This window comes from Malaya genurostris, chromosome 2 (genome assembly GCF_030247185.1).
Source record: "Malaya genurostris strain Urasoe2022 chromosome 2, Malgen_1.1, whole genome shotgun sequence".
NCBI classification, from domain to species: Eukaryota; Metazoa; Arthropoda; class Insecta; order Diptera; family Culicidae; genus Malaya; species Malaya genurostris.
In genome coordinates this window covers 124,909,342-124,932,316 of record NC_080571.1, presented here as the reverse complement: position 1 = coordinate 124,932,316, position 22,975 = coordinate 124,909,342, and the positions used below count along the sequence as shown (strand labels likewise).

General features: G+C 36.2%; 1 protein-coding gene across 2 annotated transcripts; it reads left to right on the top strand.

Annotated features, from left to right (window-relative positions):
- The first annotated feature begins 13,611 nt into the window (after positions 1 to 13,611).
- On the top strand, positions 13,612 to 18,302 carry LOC131430246 (chitobiosyldiphosphodolichol beta-mannosyltransferase). Of its 2 annotated transcripts, none has more exons than XM_058595046.1 (3): positions 13,612 to 14,293; positions 16,931 to 17,024; positions 17,293 to 17,446. In XM_058595046.1, the coding sequence occupies exons 1-3, from the start codon at positions 13,740 to 13,742 to the stop codon at positions 17,308 to 17,310; spliced, it is 666 nt and encodes a 221-aa protein (XP_058451029.1). In that variant the 5' UTR covers positions 13,612 to 13,739; the 3' UTR covers positions 17,311 to 17,446. The 2 variants fall into 2 exon arrangements, with proteins under 2 accessions (XP_058451029.1, XP_058451028.1); XM_058595045.1 differs by lacking the exon at positions 16,931 to 17,024 and adding an exon at positions 17,985 to 18,302 and having other exon boundaries at positions 13,620 to 14,293; positions 17,293 to 17,859.
- The last annotated feature ends 4,673 nt before the right edge of the window (positions 18,303 to 22,975 follow it).

Genomic DNA, 22,975 nt, shown 5'->3' with positions numbered 1-22,975 from the left:
GTTGCAAAACAAAAAGTGTTCTGTAAGTAGCAGAAACTTTACGTCTGCTTAGCGGTTCAAGTTGAACTGCCGAGTTTAGCACTAAGCAGTTCAATTTGAACTGCTCTGCACTGATGAGTCAAAGACGAAACGTAAAAATAATAAAAACGGTTATGTGCCCTAGCACAAAATTTGGCTAACCCCTAAATGACCATACCTGCATCGGCCAGAAATAGTCGAAAACACGTTTTCGTTCGGCACGTCAGAAAAGACATTGCACTTCGTTGCAAAACAAAAAGTGTTCTGTAAGTAGCAGAAACTTTACGTCTGCTTAGCGGTTCAAGTTGAACTGCCGAGTTTAGCACTAAGCAGTTCAATTTGAACTGCTCTGCACTGATGAGTCAAAGACGAAACGTAAAAATAATAAAAACGGTTATGTGCCCTAGCACAAAATTTGGCTAACCCCTAAATGACCATACCTGCATCGGCCAGAAATAGTCGAAAACACGTTTTCGTTCGGCACGTCAGAAAAGACATTGCACTTCGTTGCAAAACAAAAAGTGTTCTGTAAGTAGCAGAAACTTTACGTCTGCTTAGCGGTTCAAGTTGAACTGCCGAGTTTAGCACTAAGCAGTTCAATTTGAACTGCTCTGCACTGATGAGTCAAAGACGAAACGTAAAAATAATAAAAACGGTTATGTGCCCTAGCACAAAATTTGGCTAACCCCTAAATGATCTATTTATTGACAATCAATAGACAAGTTGGTCTTAATGATAATTCTTAATAATATTCAGAAAATGTGTACGTATTCTGCTTTGTAACTCATACGTGATAATAAATGATTTGCATTCGAAATCTTTCTCACGATTATCAGCCATGTAGCGAGTTTCACTGAAAATGCTGATATCCAATAGATTGTGTGATGTATTGAAAATCAATTTTAAACTAATCCTAATATACCATGCGATGATTAAAAACAATTACAATGCCAATAATAAAAATCTAATCACAAAGCTTTCTAGCAGTTTCAAAAATATTAACACTACTTGAATTTCACAGAGGCGCAAGACAAGACTAGTGCATTGCCCGTTTGCGTTTCCGGACGAGCGGCGGAGGGAGAAAAATCACGCGAAAAGGGGATGGGTCTTTTCCACAGTTAGAAAAATAATAAATTTTGTTTCTTCTGTTCTTCTTTAAACTTTTATTTGAATAACGTCTTTTACATAGTGGTAGCAAACTTTTCGCAAAACTATTATCACTTGTTATCGTTTCACGATAACACTACAGTTTACAGGTTTCTTCTCCCACTTGCTACCATCAGACTATGTGCTTACAAATTCGATATTTACTTCTATTTCTCACTATTCAGAAACTGTTAACATGCTTTCTGTCAATCATATCTTGCGAATTCTCTTCTTTGTAACGGTATTGTACCCGAATTGATATCAATGTAGAAACAGGTGGGGCAAACACAACTTTTTTGTGTTAGTGAAAATGACTTTGCTTCAGCAAGCCAAGTAAAACTAAAAACCACGTGCTTGCTTTCGTCACATCGTTCGGGCTAGTTGGCATTGAATCAAAGCATGTTTTTACCCAACTATTTACAAATTTTTGGTTACCAACGCAAGCATGCCATGTGGTCTGCCCCACCTGTTTATATCACATTGAATTGATATCACTTAAAAACGATTATTAACACGAGAACCTCGGACGGGATGGCCTAACTTATCTATGGGTCGAATCCCAAGACTAACGGCTATTTACCGCGCACTCTTTAAAACTGAACTGACTAACCGACTACTCGAAACAAAAAAAAACTACTTAATACCGTCCGCCTTTTTTTCAACGACTACCTCTCTAACTTTTTAAAACTGAACTGGATGCTAACTCTTCCCAACTAGGGGTTTTAAGCTCCTAACATTTACTTTCGGGTGAAGCCCGAAGATTTTTGTACAAGCCGAGCTTGTGATTCTAAGTAGAAAGTTCATCCGACTTTCTTCCGAAGTTCTACCGAAAGCCGAGACCGCTGTCACTATGTTAGAGGCAGTGACCAGTGTCCGTGAAAATAACTTTGTTTTTACAACATTGCTGCGCTGACTAATGCTCGGAACTGTCTATGATTTTATAACAATATTTCTTAAACATCTTTGCGATGACTAATGCTCGCAAATGTGCACGCTTCAATAACAAAGTTTATACCTGAAGGTTGCAGCTACGCTGATATGAGAGTTTCCTTCACAATTTCCTACTTTTTCTACAATACTAGCAAATTCGAAGGAAAATTTGCTAAGGGCGCTGCATGCCCCCTTACTTACTGAGCTTGATGTTACCTGAAGGGTAGACATCAAGTCGAATGCGTTGGTTTTTAACATTAAGGTTTGTAGCTGGATCACAAATTTCCGTATTTATAATTACTATTGCCGGACTTCTTTACATACGGATTTTTTTTCATTTTGGCTATACGCAAATTAAATTTCCTAACCTTACTGTGGTCCTCGTGTATGTGTTCTCCTCTGACGCCATCCTGTCGCATGTTATGCTTCCATTGTTACTTTATCTGTGGGGTGATCGAACGGTTGCTAGTCTCGGACTCTGGGTTCCGTGTCGTTCTCGTTCCTAATAGCTCGTTCTTCTGTGTTGGTGATACGTATTAGGGCTTCTCGTTGTTTATGCTTCATTGGGCATAGTTGAAAATTGATCATTGGGATTACTGCCAGTAGTAATAATAGTTCCGTAAAAATATATGTGATGAAGCTTCTTCGTTGATTAGTCATGTATTGATATTCTGTATTGTTGCTTCTCATCATGGCTTCTCGTTGGATACAATGTTTTGAGGTTCCTAGCAGCTTTTATGTATTTCATTTGATCTCGTGGTTGTTTTCTTCGTAGTGTTTTTAGTTTTCCACGTATTAATAACTTTGATTAACTTTGATTTCCTATATTTGTTTATGGTATTCAGCTGAGCTTTGACGATGCTCACTGAATAAATTATAGGGTAGCAATTTGTAACGTTGTGACATACCCACGCAAGTCATCTTTAACTGTGTTGACTGCATTTACTTCCTTCTTGTTTTGTTATCATTTGTACTTGTTGATGTAGCAATTTGTAGCATTGCCATTACTTTGATTTGTTATCACGTCTTCCATGTTAAATTTTTTTCGAAATTTTTCTGCCTCGATTTTTCAACTCGTAATTGCCTCGATTTTTCAGCTCTGCTGTTCTTCCTTCTGACATCTTGGTGATTCCACAATTCCCTTTGTCTTCAACTTGCCACCGCATCCGATCACACCCTCTCGTTCTCTTATGTAGCTTGGCTAAGCTACTGACATCCTTCCTTCTGCGACGACTATTTTCGGGCACACACACAGTTTGGGACTTCAAAAAAGGCGGGTGGGTAATGTCAGAGACATAACTGGATGTCGTGAATACGAAAACAAATGACATGTTCCTTAACACTTCCGAATATCAAATAGTTGATCAATTGTATGAATTATGCAAGCATTTCCCTTTTCCACATTTTTCGCAAAAACAAAGAAGGCTTCACTTGATCTCGATTACTGTGAATTTCACACAGCGAAAAGTGCAAGAATCTAACCAAACTGTTCTACATTTGCACTAAACTGAGGATATTTTCTTTCGATTTGCGAACAACACATCCTAATAGTTCTTCAGAAAACTTTTAGAGCCATTAGAACGGCTGATTTTTTATAATGCTTTCCAACGATGCTTATTCATCCATCGAAATGACTGGCAGCTGTGACGTAATCACTCTTATCGGAAGCGAAACTAGCTTTGCAAACGGCACAAAATACATCTGCTCGCATTGGCGATAGAATCCAAACTGATTAGATTTTTGTTAGGAGCTTTCTTTTACGTGATTTCGTTTGTAGCATTTTCACTAATGGGCGGTCCTAACGGCTATAAAAATAGTCGCATACAGAATATTAATGTCGATTATTTTATTTCGCATTTGCAAATTTATTGAAAAAAAAACTATCAATATGCTGTAGGGATTCATTTCCAGCATTCAGAAGGGACAAATTGCGTAATTCTCTACGATATTAAACTCGGAACATTTTTCGCAAAAAAAAGCTTCACTTGATCTCGATTACTGTGAATTTCACACAGCGAAAAGTGCACAAATCTAACCAAATTGTTCTTGATTTGCACTAAACTGAGGATAATTACCTGCGGTTTGCGAAAAACAAATCCTAATAGTTCTTTAGAAAAATTTTAGAGCCATTAGAACGGCTGATTTTTTATAATGCTCTCCAACGTTGCTTTTTCATCCATCGAAATGACTGGCAGCTGTGACGTAATCGCTCTTGTCGAAAGCGAAACTAGCTGTGCAGACGACACAAAACACATCTGCTCGCAGTGGCGATAGAATCCAAACTGATTCAATTTTTGTTAAGAGATTTCCTTTTATTTGATTTCGTTTGTAGCTTTTCCACTAATGGGCGGTCCTAACGGCTATAAAAATAGCCGCATACAGAATTTTTATGTCGATTATTTCATTTCGGATTTGCAAAATTTTTTGAAAAAAACTATCAATATGCTGTAGGGATTAATTTCCAGCATTCAGAAGGGTCAAATTGCGGAATTCTCTACGATATTAAACTCGGAACATTTTTCTCAAAAAAAGGCTTCACTTGATCTCGATTACTGTGAATTTCACACAGCGAAAAGTGCACAAATCTAACCAAATTGTTCTTGATTTGCACTAAACTGAGGATAATTACCTGCGATTTGCGAAAAACAAATCCTAATAGTTCTTTAGAAAAATTTTAGAGCCATTAGAACGGCTGATTTTTTATAATGCTCTCCAACGTTGCTTTTTCATCCATCGAAATGACTGGCAGCTGTGACGTAATCGCTCTTGTCGAAAGCGAAACTAGCTGTGCAGACGACACAAAACACATCTGCTCGCAGTGGCGATAGAATCCAAACTGATTCAATTTTTGTTAAGAGATTTCCTTTTATGTGATTTCGTTTGTAGCTTTTTCACTAATGGGCGGTCCTAACGGCTATAAAAATAGCCGCATATAGAATTTCAATGTCGATTATTTCATTTCGGATTTGCATAATTTATTGAAAGAGACTATCAATATGCTGTAGGGATTCGTTTCTAGCATTCAGAAGGACCAAATTGAGGAACTCACTACGATATTCACCACTTTTGGAAACATTTTTCTTGAACGATTTGTTGTACAGCAGCAGCTATTTTCTTCTCTTCCTCAGAACGCGTTCTGATTGGCTGGTGTTGACATGGGTCAAATGAGATAGGTTTTTCAATAGTGTACTATTGAAATACTTCAATGCTCTTGCTATACACGTTTAAGTTGAAAAATTTCGATTCTATTGGTAGTTAGATTATATAAATCCTTCCACAGATCACTGAGCTATGAGCTTTCAAAATACGAGAAAGGCAAACGCGCCATATGAATTATCCTCTTTGATACTCGTTTATACCAAACATTTCAGAAAAGTTTAATTTTGAACTATTTGAGATTATGTCACACAACTGAAAATTTTATCATAAAATTGTGATCATATTTCCGATGGCATGTAGCAAAAATTATGTTGATTCGTTAGATACAACAAGAGATATTCACGATCAAAAACTTATCACTCTCTCAGAGGGTAAATTTTGAAAAGGCACCCCATAGTAAAGTAAGTCGTATTCACGACAAAAAACTTTTATTCGTTTTGTATGATTCTGTGCCTTTAATGTAATCAATTTTCTATTCTATGATTGTTATTATTATTATTATTTTCATATACGTATTACGTGATCTATTGTCTATTCTGTGGTTGTTATTATTTGTATATACGTACACGGAACCACCCGCGATCCCATTTCAACCATAATATTAGTTGATTTTCTGAATTCGATTGGTTAAAATTTGGTACAACTAATCGATTGTTGTTTTAACTAAACTGTCATTTTTGTTTTTCGATTAGCAGAAACGATGGTTGAAACAACTAATTTAACTGTTTGAAAATAAAATGCTGTCAATTAGTGAGGACACATACCTTTCAATTTCAACAAATATTTTAGTTGAAATAACTGGTGTTGTTATTGAAACAAAATTCTGTTAGTTGAAAAATAAATCGGTTTTATTTGTTTGTTTGTTTTGAGATCAGTAAAGATATAAATTCTAAAAAAAATACTTCTGATTCGATTGATAATGATTGATGTAGAAAAACGTTTTTAATCAGCAAAAGTGCCCGGAGGGGCGAGTAAATTAGCGAAATTATTAAATTTACCTAAAATGATGCCTTCAAACGGTTGAACTAAAGTTATGCACTGATAATTTTAGTCAATTTATATGAGCTTGTGTGTATCAACCGCTGGGAATTGGAATTTCGCGACGGCAATTCAAACGCGCCTTCAATCGCAGCGCGTTCTGTGCGTTTGAAACCCTTCGCTCCTGTTACTTTTATAAATTAAATTCATGTCAAAAAGCGTTTTATTGCTAATGCATGAACATCATCATCGGTAACAAACAGCTGGAAGTAAAACAGTCTGCAGGAAGTGAATAATGATCGAATATGAAGCATAAAAGTTTTGCGCATACCTGAAAGATTACGAGATGATCATTCATTAACATTTTCTAATTTGTCTCCAAATCTTTTTCATCTCAAACGAGGTTAACTTTATCACAACACCGCTGTTAGATAAACACTTGTTATCATAAAATTCTGAAATCGAATGAACACAATTTCACCAAACGCTTTAACCATCGATGTTGTTTTCATTGACATTTTGAAGCGACGCGAACAGATTTCAACTAAAAAAGTTGTTGATTTTGCATTGCAATTACTGTTTTGCTTTCAACTGTCTCCGGCATTTGACAGCATTCAAAACAACATATTTTTCAACTACTTGAATATATGCAAATCAAAAACCATTTTGGTTGAATCAAAAAGAAATTAGTTAAATCAACTATCGCAAAAATCAAAAACTGCGATATCGCAATTTTATGATCGAAGGGTTCTCCGTGTATTTTTTCCATAATCGCATTGTGCATGTACAAACACGAACAAGCGTTCGAACCAGGTGGTGGAAAAGCGCTCTTTAAAGTGCTATCGTGGCAACATGACATCTCAGTAGAGGGCTGGTGCAAACACTGCGCAAAACCCTGCACTCTTGTTACTTCTATAAATCAAATTCACGCTAAATAGCGTTTAATTGGGTTTAATCTTATTAGATCATGAGTAAATCAACCCTGGAATTGAAATCAAGTCCTTCGTCTCTAAAATCGACATTCAGAATGTTTTATTTTTCGCTGTATTTGCATTGTATATTGCGTATTGGACTTCCGATATATAAATATTTAAAATCACTGTATGGCTGATAATCGCGAGAATATTATTCATAATCATGTGTGAATTTAAAAAATATTGCTGTAGTGATATTGAAAGGAATGAAATTATACTCCGTGACAATATTTGACTAAGTGATAATTGCACAACAGTGATCAGAAGTGATAATACTGTCCCAATATCTCAGAAAATTAAAAGATTTTCGTTATCATACTCTGTGATGATTTTGTAAACGATAATAGACCAACGATTGTTATCCCTCCCATGGTTGGTAGGTATAATGGTATTGCAAACATTCACCCCTATTAGGTTTTTTACCGTCACTGCTAACCTCAATCGGATGAACACTTTTTGACAGTCCAGCAGTTTGTTTATTGACAAATTGGATCAGATCATTTACGGTCCGTATCGCCTAATAAAGTTTTAAAACATTTGTTCACGATTGAATACGGTTCGGTTTTGATATTTATTAAATAAAAGTAACTCAGTTGCAAAGTGTAAAGATGATTGTTTTAGATGTGCTCTTCGATTTTTGTTTAAGCTTGTTTGTAAACAGTACCGCTGAACTGTCAAGGATGAATACTTGTTCATTTGTGTCGTCACGATAAAAAACCTAATTCTGTACGTCTATCGATCGAATGTGCAATTTCCGTTCTGCATTCCATTCGAGTTGCGTATGAACTCGAATATCATTCGTTCGAGTTGTTAAATTTTCGAACATTACTCGATCGACTTGTATTACTTATGTTCGGTTTAGAATCGTTCTAATTTGTTTATACAAGTATAACGGTTTCGTTTACTAAGAAATTAATAATATAAATAATATAGAACGTGCAAGTAGTGTTGACAGCTTTGTTGGTTAGTGTTCGAAATTTCAAGTGTTCTCTAACGAGAGTCGATCGAATCATGCAAGTCGAACGGAATAAAGAATGCAAAATTCGAACTCGAACGAAAGTTTAGATTTGTTCGTATCACAAATCCGTCGGATTGCAGAATCGGGCTGAGTATCAGATACAATCAATTAGAATTACAATTTAATATATGTATGTGTTATAGCTTTTAACTTAATTATTAAATTCAATGAATAAGATTTAGAATGATTGAATAAGAGGTTGATTGCAATATAGTCCAAAGGACTTTCTTTTCACTGGACTACAAGCAAAAATCTCGCTGTGTGGCTGCGTCGAGTCGTCACAGTACGAATAAAAATGCTTTCTTGTAAAATACTTGAATTTTTTCAGGGCTAACACAATGCAACGTGCTCGCCCGTTGAGAGTTTCATCGGAAGTGGTCGATAGGGCTTAACTGAGCTTTGTTTTATGTTTCAATTTCATACTAACGGCCCTTACTACCAGTATGAAGTGGGAATTAAGTGAAGTGAACGTGTCCCAAATGGGCTTTACACGGAGGGATGTCGCAATATCAATCGATTGAACGAATAATCAATTAATTGTCCAATCCACGGTGTGGCTAATTTCAGTGGTTATGTGATGAATGCTAGTGTTAGTTTATTGCAACAACCAAGTGAATTTTGTCGAATCGTACCAATTAGTGAAGACATATATGCAATAAAAAAATACTGTAATACCAAGAGAACAGTTGAGAAAGGCATAAAACCGTTTATAAAAATCTAAAACACCTAATGCAATTGTCTTCTACTTGGTTTATAAGTTCATAGCTTATGAAACTCTATATGCTTTTTCCGTAGTAATGGCACGAGTAATGATGGAATTCCGGATGTGGATTTTTGTGGAAGTGCTGAATATCTTTAGAACTATAACATAATAACAAAGTGTAGATTTAAATTGTTAATATTTCATCAACCTTAACGTTTCAATGGCAAATCAAATTTATTTTCAGCTAAACGAAAATAAAAATATTGCTATTGCTATTGAACAATCCAATCAGCGTGGTCACCACGAGATAGCGTTATGGTGATTGTTTTGACATATCCCATGTATTTAGAAAAAATTTTGACGAATTTTTCAATTTACTTGAGTTTAAAAGAATGCAGATGGCAAAACCTTACAAATATGGGTAAGAAAAACGATTATTCACGTGTTGTCATCAAATATATGATTTCAAATTGTCCTATACTCTTGACAATCTCGGATGAAATTTAAAATTTTCAGTTCACATACAGATTTGATTTAGATGGCAAAACATGAGTAAATAGACTAGTCGTAAAACTTTTGATCATAATTTATCTTTAAATCTCAAAATCCAACCCAAAAAACAAAGAATATCCCAGATATGAAAACAGAACCCAACCTCACTTCTTCGAATTTGGTATTTCATGTTACGATTTCTCCATAAATATCAATCAAACATACCACGGGAAGTTACTGAATCATTAATGATCGATTTTTTTACCAAATTTTCACACGTTTTTGTATGTATTTGTATAGTATAGTATTCGAATCGTAAGAAAAAAATAAAAACCCTGCATTTTGTTCGAATCTTAAAGCAAAATCTGAAAATTATCACCATCGTTTAGTTCAAAGCTCGCCACTCGGGCAGCGCAGCGATCGCAAAAGAGTTGGTTGGATTCTTCAATTGCTGGAGTAGTTACAAATACTCATCATTAATAATGAACGTGTAATGCAAAAAGTAATGATGTACAGTAATGCAGTAATGACGAGCGTTTGAGCAGAAGTGTCATTACTTAGTAATTACACTTTTAATGATCGTGTAAGGGCCGCTATTGAACCCCCCACAAACTTTGACTTCGACTCGCACACATTCTAATCTCGTATATAAATAGATATCTGCACTCCGCATCGGTGTAGGTAACAGAGACGTCAAATTTCTTAATAGCGGCCATCAACCCGCATACGCATAGCTGCCAGATGGCTGACTAAACGCTGCCAGCTGGAAAAATATGGCTGGCATACATTCTGGTGACCAACTGCCTCATCGCTGCCAGATATACAACTCAAACGATACAACCGTATCCACCAGGATTTTTCCACATTGAAATGTTTGACATTTTCAGCGAAGGTGAGAAGATGAAAACGCTCGGCTAACTTAGATACAGGCGACTTTGTTTTGTCAAATTGGATTTGACAACCGTCACTGAATCAATTTTGGGAGCCATCTGGTGGCCATGGCTGTCCAGGTAGCCAAAACGCTATGCGGGAAGCTGCCCTTACACGAGACAATATTATTGAACAATCCAATCAGCGTGGTCACCACGAGATAGCGTTATGGTGATTGTTTTGACATATCCCATGTATTTAGAAAAATTTTTGACGAATTTTTCAATTTACTTGAGTTTAAAAGAATGCAGATGGCAAAACCTTACAAATATGGGTAAGAAAAACGATTATTCACGTGTTGTCATCAAATATATGATTTCAAATTGTCCTACACTGAAATGAAAATCTTATTTATATTCATTAGATTTGTCATATGAATCATATGCAGAATATAATTCATAGAAATTATATGGAAACTTATAATCTTTATTTAATGTGTACGTCAAATCTAAATGGACGTTATCATAATGAAAGTTATAAAAATATCCCATATAATTTATATGGAAATCCGATGAAAGTCGTGAATAGTTGTGTCCTCGACATTCATTAACTGCTCCAGACCATTTTTTTCAGGAAGTTCCGCATCTCAATGTAATTTTAAATTGCTGACAAAACAGCTCATCCAACTTCGTTCAAGGATATGCGTTAACGGACCATGAAATATATATCCGGTACATTTCATTACTCTATCTGTCTAGTAAGACTAATTTTTTTATTTTCAGTCTCGGGATCTCACTTCTCTTTCGCAAATATCATGGGGTGCTCCCTTACCGAATGGAATACTAGTAAAGCTTGAATCCTCAAAGAAAAGTAGTAGTAGCAATTATCTGCTATTCGTATGACCTCCGTAGAAATATATATATATATATATATATATATATATATATATATATATATATATATATATATATATATATATATATATATATATATATATATATATATATATATATGTATATATATATATATATATATATATATATATATATATATATATATATATATATATATATATATATATATATATATATATATATATATATATATATATATATATATATATATATATATATATATATATATATATGTATATATATATATATATATATATATATATATATATATATATATATATATATATATATATATATATATATATATATATATATATAAATTTTATAAAACTAGTCATATGGTATATATGAATCTATTTAAATAAATTCGAAGTGAATATAATATGCGCTTCATAAATTGTTCCAATGTATGTTGTGGTAATCTAGTAATGGTTATAAGACGCGCCAATAAATTTGATTCAGACTGGAAATTTCATTCGTTATATGGAAATCCTGTAAAAATAACGTTAAGAACAGTTTTATGTTTCATAAGATTATCTCATATATTTGACATGATGTTGAACACATATTGTAACTATTATTGGAAATGCTAATAGTGCAAAATCATTAGAATATCATATAATGTGAAAAAGAAAATTTAGCTCAGTGTATACTCTTGACAATCTCGGATGAAATTTGAAATTTTCAGTTCACATACAGATTTGATTTAGATGGTAAAACATGAGTAAATAGACTAGTCATAAAACTTTTGATCATAATTTATCCATTAATCTCAAAATCCAACCCAAAAATCAAAGAATATCCCAGATATGAAAACAGAACCCAACCTCATTTCTTCCAATTTGGTATTTCATGTTACGATTTCTCCATAAATATCAATCAAACAAACCACGGAAAGTTACTGAATCATAAATGATCGATTTTTTTACCAAATTTTCACACGTTTTTGTATGTTAGTATTCGATTCATAAGAAAAAAAATAAAAACCCTGCATTTTGTTCGAATCTTCAAGCAAAATCTGAAAACTATCACCATCGTTTAGTTCAAAGCTCGCCACTCGGGCTGCGCAGCGATCGCAAAAGAGTTGGTTGGATTCTTCAATTGGATTGATGGTTTTGACAATACTTTGGATTGACAATAATATTGTCACGTGTGAGGGCAGCTTAAGGGCAGTTTAAGACAAGACCTGACAACTGGGGAAAGGAAAACGGCTTTTGTTCCGAAATGGACCAGTTTCTGATTGGCTGATTTTGATGTTGCTACCGGCACATTGTGAAAAAAACTTTTTGCAGGGTACGCGAGCAATGATGCCAAGTATAAAGAAAAGCAGAAGACAAGTTTATTAACATGTATAATTTTAGCTCACCAATGAAAATGAAAATTTTCAGAGAATGTCTCACTTTTTTCAATCTCATTTGTAATAAATGTTTATAATGGCAGCACTGTGTAATTAAAATCAGCATCAAGCAGTTTTTCTTTTGAGTGAATTAAAGTGTAATCAAAAAAGATTTCTCGGTTGATTTTTCAAAAGGGCGTATAAGCAAGTGACAGTTTCTCTTTGTTTACTTTCTCTTCTAATAATTACCAAGCGGTTTCCACGTTTATCACTCAACTCTTTGCATGAATAGATACCCGAAACTTTCGACCTTTAAACAGAATAGTGATATCAAAGAAAGTCTTTTTAATCACATCACAATAATCGAAAGAAAGAGTGATTAAAGAGAAACTGTCACTTGCTTATACGCCCTAATGAAAAATCAACCGAGATTTGTTAAATTAGTGTAAACTCGAAAGTGTGTTTATTTTTACGAGAAGAATGAACTGTTGTGTGGTCGCACTAAGCATTTCTTTCCAAACTTGACTTTTTCCGGTTTCCAAAAGATCCGGTAATACGTAAACAATGGATTCGGTTATGCGTTCAACATGAGATATCTCGTGTTTTGTCATCAAAGCTCAATTAATTGTTTTTAATTGTTAATATATAATAAAAAATGCATTCACCAAAACATTTTTCATGTTTATTGAAAAAAACCGAGTCTAAAATTTTAAATTGAATAAATATTTTTTTTCTTGGCATAAAGTTATAAAAAATCTGTAGATATGGCTACACTGTATCCGATACGTTAGTATTTCTCGGTTGATTTTTCATTAGGGCGTATTAGCAAGTGACAGTTTCTCTTTAATCACTTTCTCTTTCGATTATTGTGATGTGATTAAGAAGATGTTCTTTGATACAACTATTCTGTTTGAAAGTCGAAAGTTTCGGATATCATTTCATGCAAAGAGTTGAGTGATAAACGTGGAAAGCGCTTGGTAATTAATAGAAGAGAAAGTAAACAAAGAGAAACTGTCACTTGCTTATACGCCCTTTTGAAAAATTACCCGAGATTTATCCTACAGAACAAAAATGACGAGAACGATGATTCGGAAAGAAGAATAAGAAGCCAATTGTCAGGTCTTGTCTTAGGTTTACACGCGCATAAATTTGTTAGTTTTCGTTATTTACTTTTGTTTTCTTCCATGAAAATATTAACACTATGGGTAAATCTTTGAAAGCCTGTCGAGCGTGTGTTGTCGTACTCGGTGATATTGGCCGAAGTCCACGAATGCAATATCATGTCAAAAGTCTCTCTGAAACATGTTGCTTTGTTGATTTAATTGGCTACTTAGAATCTAAACCCCAGGAGGATTTGATGAGTAAGTCAAACGTCAGAATTCACGCTTTAAGTCTGTTTCCGGAGCTCAATCTACCTAATTCGCTGAAGTATATATTCAAAACAATATGGCAAGCATTAACTTTACTGATCGCACTGATCAGCATCAAAAAACCAAATTTTATTCTATGCCAGAATCCACCAGCTATTCCAAGTTTAGCAGTTTGCCAATTATATTGTATTTTTGTCCGGTCAACAAAAATTATCATCGATTGGCATAATTATACCCATACAATACTTGCTATCAACTCGACACAAAACACTTCATTCGTGAAATTTGCCAAAATGATCGAACGTTACTTTGGGAAGAAAGCATCAGCCAGCTTATGTGTTACACGTGCAATGCAACAAGATTTACAAGAGAATTGGAACATTACGTAAGTACTTTTTGTTCTCTAGTCACAATCCACACATGAGACTGAATAGTGAGCTAATTATTGAGAAGGCACAACGAACCAAAAAATATATGCTTAGGAGAAGGAAATGCCCCGGGTTGGCAGCTCAATGCTTAGGGCGCTATTTATACAAGCCAATTATCGTATATTTGAGCCCCGACCCGAAGGCGTGGAAGAAGATCTTTATGACTGTAAACAATCTCCATAATTATGCCCATTTCGATTGGCATATGGTCATTTGGCATAATACAGCAAGAACAAGGGAACCTCAGCGACCGTATATTTCCTCACTTAATCTACTCAAGTTCTTATTTTCATTAAATCAAATGTAAACAAACTGGATGTCGACTGAGAACCAGAGGGTGGGCAACTAAAGGCCACCATTTTCAGAAGTACAATAATTCTACTGTATCGATATATGCTGCTGAGTGACTGTAAGAAACACTACATACACTGCTCCGAATTGTCTAGAATAGTAAGCAAGGGTATTTCTAACGTGATTTAACATCAAACATCTAGAAACTTATTGTTCATTTTCTTTTGTGAGACATGAACCTAACTATTGCGGTTTAGGAACACCGTCCCTTAGAAGTAAAAAAAAAACCTTTTCGTTTCGTCTTAGACTTGTCATTGCAGAGCAGTTCAAATTGGACTGCTAATTGCAAACTTAAACAGTTCAACTTGAACCGCTAAGCAGACGTAAAATTAATGCTATTTGCAAAAAAACTTATTAAATTGGTCCCGAAGGGTCAGGTCTTTGCTGACGTGCCGATCGGAAACGTTATTTTCGGCTAATACAGACTGATTCAGGTATGGTCATTTAGGGGTTAACCTAAATTTGTGTTTAGAGCACATAACCGTTTTTACTTTTCTTTACGTTTCGTCTTAGACCTCGGCAGAGCAGTTCAAATTGAATTGCTTATATGGTATATGCCACTCGGTCCTTCGGCCTCGGTGCAAAAGTCGTTTTTCACAGTGATTGCATAACCATTATATATGAGAAAGGCAAAAAGAGATATAATCTGAGCTCATATAGGTAAAATTAAGAATAGAACTACATCGACCATAAGAATTGAAGTTTTTTTCCGCAATCCCATCTTATCATCTGGCGATTGCCAATCTTTCTTCAGCTTTCGGCAGCTTTCTTCAGGCCCGAGTCTGCCGCGTGTTTTCCGTGCATTAACCTTTGTATCGGCGGCGAAGTTTGTTGAATGAGGCCAAGTTCAGCATCGGAATAAAGCACTCTGATCCTGACTTGATTGTCTTACTATTCTATATTGATAAAACAAATAGGATATTGACATACGCTAAAGTTTAGTTTTAATATACGTTATCAATTATTTTGATTCAAATAAATTTACGAGATTTTTTAGATACTTTTTTCCCCTCCCATTGGTTGGTCGGCTTGACGGTATTGCAAACATCATCACATACAATCAATTAGCGTTACAATTTGATAAAGATATGCGTTACAGCTTTTAGCTTCATTATTGAAATAAATGAATAAGATATGGAACGACTTGAATATGACAATAAATGAGTCCAACTTTGACGTTTATTGGTGGTTTGTGTACCATGGAATACTGTGTAATGAAATAGAATATTGTAGAATAGAATAAATTAATAATGACCGAACCAATGAGCAAACCACTGATAGCTGTCCAACGATGTTTATCCAGTTTATATTGTGAGGATGTGTCGTTTGGGACCTTATGGGTGAGATGATGTGTGAATGAAATGTAAGAGTAAGTACATGCAAGAACGATAATAAAGGCCTTTCAGCTCAGGACTAACGATCGACCAATAGAAGAGATAGAAATTGGGTAACGGTATCCCCATTCATCTCAAATCGATTAGTCATTTCATGTACGAAAACCATTAGTTAGACTGAGTTCTGTTATCTCTGTTTGATATGTTAACTTCAAGAGTAACATGAAATTTGGAGCATTTTGCGTCGCTAAAACCATTGTAACCATGTATTGAACCATTTCCGAACTACTTTTATGCGCTATTGCTTCTTAGAGACAAGGCAAAGATTTTGTATTTGATGTTATCGCTACATTTATTAAAAGTCGAGTAATCGGTAAAATAACATGGTGACTCTACTAATGAGATGACTATAGGCACACTAATTTTAGTTAGAATCTATTAGAATAGAAATAGTAACTCAATGTTGTGATGCTTGTTTGTGGAACACATGTAGGTATGTATGCATGTGTGTATGCGTGTGTGCCTGTGTGTATATGTATGTATGTGTACAATATACATTGTACCGTTCCCTTGGGTGCGTTGTATCAAATTGGTCGTGATACATTTCGATTGTGAGTCAGTGTACACCAGATGTTCAAAAGTGCCTGAACGGATGGTAATACTGTCAAGATCAACCGAAGATAACGAAATGTGAACATGCTGTGGCAATACTAATAAAACCCAAGTGTTAATATCATTTAAATAAAAACGCATGTCCTCAGTTCTTATCCGTCAAACCATGATGAGCGGCTCTACAAAGATCAAACTAAAAACAACAGGAACAAGAAATACGAAAAAGCTGAAAGAATTAGGAAAGAATATCAGTAACAACATAAACACCACTGCATACAACTAACTTTTACATTTAAGGAAACAACATAACATGCCAGCAAAAGTACGGAGTGGAAAAATGACAACAAAAGACACTTACGAATCACAGCTGAATAGAACCACTGGAATTAAGGTAAAACAGAATATAAACTATGACCAAAGGTAAGAAAACCAACATGAATAAATAATAGAAACTGTTGGGTAATAATATAATTTCCTCATTTTGAAAGAGACATTCATGTGGCGCGCATACGCTTATTCGGCCTGATACAAATTAACGGGGAGGGCAATACATTTTGGACAGGGCTGTAAAGCTTATTAGAACCCTTTCCTCACCAATATGTAATATTAGAAATAAGGATATAAGGAGATTTTTTAGATACTTTTTTCTTCAATTTCAGTGCAACGGTACTGTATGACCGTCCACCAACGCATTTCCGACCGAGCTCCATCAGTGAAGACCACAAATTATTCCTTCGATTGTCCAGAAATATCCAAGAATTCGATGGAAACAGTCTCAATTCAACTGACGAGAATATAATAGAAAATGCTTCCTTATTTACCGTACAATATGTCGATGGTACAATCAAATATCGCCACGATCGACCGGGTTTACTAATTTCCAGTACTAGTTGGACACCTGATGAAGACTTTAGTATACTACTATCGGCTTTGGATTTATACGACAAGAAGGCTAGTGAAGATCCTACACTTTTTCCATGTCTCATATGCGTTATAACTGGAAAAGGGCCGTTGAAAGAATACTATCGGCTACTGATAAAAGATAAAGCTTGGAAAAAAGTTTCCATTGCTACTCCTTGGCTGGAAAATGACGATTATCCAAAACTTTTGGCTGCAGCCGATCTTGGAGTGTGCCTACACTATAGCTCTAGTGGTTTTGATTTACCGATGAAAGTAGTTGATATGTTCGGGTGTGGATTGCCAGTCTGCGCTATAAAATTTAATTGGTATTGTATCTCTTGATTGTACCATGTTTACTAAACATTATTCCCAAAAAATACACACCATTATCCTTAAAGCCCAATAATATTGAATTGTCGACATAATTGCAAATTCTTATTATTGTTTTCAGCCTCTACGAACTCGTACAACATGGTCGCAATGGTTGGGTTTTTGAAACGTCTGCTGAATTGTCAGGTCAGCTTGAGCATTGGTTCTACAAGTTCCCGAATAATACAAGCATAATCGACGAAAAACAGAGAATAAATAAGCAACTCGAGCAATTTCAGCAACTGCGGTGGTCTGAAAATTGGGAAAATATTGTTAAACCATGTTTAGAACAACTTTTAATTGTGAACAATGATTTTTCTTTAAAGTACATACCCTGTGTTATATTATTTGGAATTGATTATACCTTATCACTTTGGAGTATTTATAATTCGTAAAAAAATCATTCTATACTCTAAAAGAATTGCGCTACGCTAAACGATCATGTTTAGTCTACCTTTAATTCGAATGAAGTCGTTTGACATAAAGTCATTCAGCAAAAATTACCGTTGCGACCGAACTCAACTTCACTATTTTTCGTTTAGAAATCAATGTAATGTCGTTTAAGCATAATACCAAACCTAACCCATATTTCACCCTAACTGCTGTTGAACCGTTCGTTTGAAGTAAACTTCGAATCTAGTTTCAATGTCATTGTTTGTGTGTTTAACCTGGTTGGTAGCGGTTTACATAAAATATGTTTCCAAGTGATTTGGTAACATGTGTAAATGCTTTTAATCTATGACTCCGGTAGGTGTTAACTCAATCGAATGCCGTTAACCTCCCAAGCAACCAGAAGTTGCACAATTACTTAAAACCTCCTTCTTGCTGCCTAAAAGTACCCGTGAAACTTTTCAGAACTTGAAAATACAGAACAACTTTCTAGCTGCCTAAGATAATACGATGTAGTTTTTGAAAATTCGAAGTACAGAACAAGTTCTGCGTGAATTTTCTCGCTGCTTAAGAGTACGCATGGAGGAGGCGGTTGGACTCGGTTGGTTACGGCGCGTTTAAATCGGAAAATTTTTCTCAAAGCGATACGGTATCGGATTTATTCGTCGTTCCGTGTTAATCGTCAAAAACTAATAGGGAAAGTGTCCAGCTGCAGGGAAAATAAAAAAATATACAGAAACATCTCGCGTTTGTGGTGGTTTTTTACTTCTCGAAAAATTCCGGTTGCCGCGTGTGGAAAAATTCGAAGATGGACGCCAAGTGAGGCAACTGATTACCGTTGACAATCAGCCTCCTCCTCTAGCAGCAGCTAGTGTAAAGTGGTCTTAATGATGACGCCAAATATAATGAAATGCTATTAAAACGAAGAGGAGAGAAGAAAAAAAAATAGAATTTGCGAAATGGAATTTGCACCTCGATCGAAGTCACAAATCCCTCGCGAAGCAGCACGTCTAGCCGGTCTTTAAATGCGGTTTTATTCGGATTGATTCGACAAACTAGGTCCGAACATTCGAATTAAATCTAAATTCCATTCGCGAACCTGTTGTGGATGCAGGGAATTCCACGTCGCTAGTGAAATTTTAGTGAAAAATTGAACTAAGTTGGAAAACTCTTCGAAGTGCACATATCGCCGGGTCCTAATTTATGATATAAATCGGCTTAATTCGACAAACGTATACTCGGTAGCAACGAATTCCAAAAGTAACGCACAATCGCACACTCGACCACTCCTGTAATGGCACAGACAAACAAGTTAACAGAGAAAACTACCTCTGACAGGATCAAAAGAATCATCGAAAGCAGGAAAATAGCCAATAACAGAATGACCCGTTGTAGAACTAAAACAATCGATACTAGAACTGAAAAACACACGTCAGATCGTGCAATGGACAACCAAACAGGGACAAGAACAGTTAACAACGAACTCTCCCAAAACTCAATACTAATACTTGAAGTAATCGATACAGGAAAAAAAACGTACCAAACCATCCGACAATTGTCGGAAAGTTCCTAAAAGGAAAAGGATTCAGCAAATTTTCAGAAATAACAAAATCCGGAAAATTTCGATTCAAAACCGAGACTGAATTCGGATCAGAATTAAGCCGTCTGAAATTGTCAGAAGCTAACCTGAGAGTCTATAAGCCTAAGAATAGGAACCACACCATCACCCACATTATCGAAATGACGGAATGCGTAATGAATTCTTACTCGACTGCATGATTTTTCAATGCTCGATCGGTTCAGTGCTAGAATTTTCGCCTGAGTTGGCTGCTCGATCAACCTGATCAACCTGACATTATAAATGTCATTGAATATTCGCTCATTTTATGAATGTGTTAGTGTAAAATTTAGGCGACTTAAGCCATTTCATTACACTCCAGCTAGAGGAATGGATGATGCTGACTAAGGTAGGCCGTTTTGTTAATTTCCAGCGAATTTCAACAGTTTATGTTGGAATTCTAAGAAGAACTGGTTATTTACTAGTTCTGTATATCCGAAAAACATGAAGATTTCAATGTGTATAACCAGTTATGTAAAGTTTTCATTTAAAAATAAACTGAAAGTCAGCACGAAAACGTGCAAAATCGGGAAAGAAGAAGAAGAAGACAAATGGACAATTCAGTCCGCATCTTCTCACTCAATTCCGACTGATTTCCGAATCAACCGGTTGTAGGCGAAATTCATTCGGAATCGGTTGTTGCACTAGAGTTGGAATTGATTCGGAATTCATTATGATTTCCACATGAAATTCCGAATGAAAATTTCTCGCCGATTCGGAATTGATTCGGAATCCATTCGGATCTGATAATGTGGGCACCTTTGTCAGAGGCGTCCCCACTGATTTTGACGAGGATGAAATGATGGAGAACATCGGAGCTGAGGAGCAAGTTATGAGCTCACAGCGAATTAAACGGCGAGACCGAAACGGAAAACTACAGAACACAATGAACATCAAAGTGACAGTCGCAGGACAGCTAGTGCCGAAATCGGTGAAAATCTTCGGCTCCAATTTCAGACCCGAACTGTATAGCTTGCCGATCCGGCAATGCAAAATATGTTGGAGATTTGGACATGGTGCAAATTTTTGCACTACACAGGTAAGGTGCTTCAACTGCGGAGGAAAACATCCTACATCAGGCTGCAACGCTGAGAAGAAATGTCCCAACTGCAAACTCCGACACGAAGCAAACCACCCCGAGTGCCCAGAAAGACAACGACTGCAGAACATTCGTGAGGAAATGAAAAGGAAACAAATTCCCTTCATCCAGGCAGAAACCTCCTACCCAAGGCTGCAGAACCGCTTCGCCCTTCTAGAGGAAGCAGAACAAGAGCCAGAAGGAAGTGACTTTCCAAGCCTTGGAAATACCAATAAAATAAACACAGGAGCCAAACGGAAGCAACCACAGAAAAAATCGATAAGCAGTCTTTCTCAAGCCAACAACAAAGAGGGACCAGAGCTCCCACTCTCGACGAACCCTTACAGATATCTTGTGTTCAAAATGCCAGGAAAACCCTCTGAGAGCTACAGAGTTCGAACGATTCATTGCCTGGCTCAGAGAAGAATTTTTTACGGAGGCGCGGTCCAAACGCTGGATAAACGTTCTAAGCAACTTACAGCACAAGATCGTAAACAAAATACAACGTATGGAAACAGAACTAGACAGAGACCAGCTCCTCGTCGAAATAGAACACGACATACAACTCATTCTCGAAAATCATTCGGAACAAACAACATTCACCAGAACCAACATCAATCAAAACGGTGGAGTGTAGAAAGCTGAAAATCCTGCAACACAATATCCAAAGCCTCCGTCCCGTAGACACTCGTGAGGAACTTAGCCATTTTCTCCGAAAATACGGTACATATTGCGCTGTTGCAGGAAATCTGGCTGAAAAAAGATGAACCATTCAGATTAGCACCCTACCGATTAGAATCTGCTCGCAGAAACCAGGGGTACGGAGGAGTAGAGATCCTCGTACATGAAACGCTCGATTACGAAACAATTACTTTCGATGGTCTCTTGCCAGTCGAAGCAATAGGAGTAAAAATAACAAAAGGATTCGATCCTATCCTGATGGTCTCGGTCTATATACCACCCGGAACACACCCCCCGGAGAAATCAAAAAAGAATTCTAGAACTCTTCGAAGCACTAGAAAACACCGATGGAGAAATTTTTATTGGAGGCGATTTCAATAGCCACCATAAAGTTGGGACCCTAGCTCAAACAACTGCACCAGAGGTAACTTGCTGAACTCCATAATAAACCCATCCAAATTCATCTTACTTAACAACGGTACCCCGACCTGTCTATCCTCGACGAACAAAACCAGTGCAGCGATAGACCTTACCCTTGCGACGACCGGCATAGCAACCAAAACCTCTTGGGAAGTCATCCCCCAAGAGTTTAGAAACAATCACCTGTCAATTAAACTTGAAATCGGAAGCGACATCCCTGTAGCCCAAGGAGTTATGAAACGAGTCAATAAATACAAAGTCGCAGCTCTAATTAACCAACTAAAGCCTCAGCACATCAATAATCCAGTAGAAATGCAACAAATATTCGAAGACAGCATTGAGCGGACCAGCTTCGTCGTCAAAAACAAAAAAGCAAATTATCTCAAGCGGTGGTGGACCAAGGAAATTAGTACGGCCTATGTCTTCAAACGGGAAAAATTACGAAACTACAACAAATCCAAAACCATCACTAATTACCTAGAACTCCAGAAGGTTAGGGCAACCTTAAAAAGGCTTATACGGAAGGCAAAAAGAGACTACTGCCAGCAATTGTCGGAGGCTATAGATGACGAAACCCCTCCTAGGCAGCTCTGGAATATAATCAAAGGGCTGGACACTGCATTAACACAGCCAGTAAAAAGAAAAGCAGAGATAACTCTGGAAGATGCCGATAAGTTCTTAGCACACTACTACAGCAACAAATTAAAAACGGTACTCAAACCGACATCAACTTTTCCCAGCGACTGGAATGGCTATGAGATGGCATTACAAGTTGATGAAATCCTCAACACCCTGCAAAAAAGAAAGACTCACTCGGCCCCAGGCGAAGACGGCATGTCCTACGACATCCTCAAGAAGCTCGGATCAGATATGCAGCTAAAAGTGT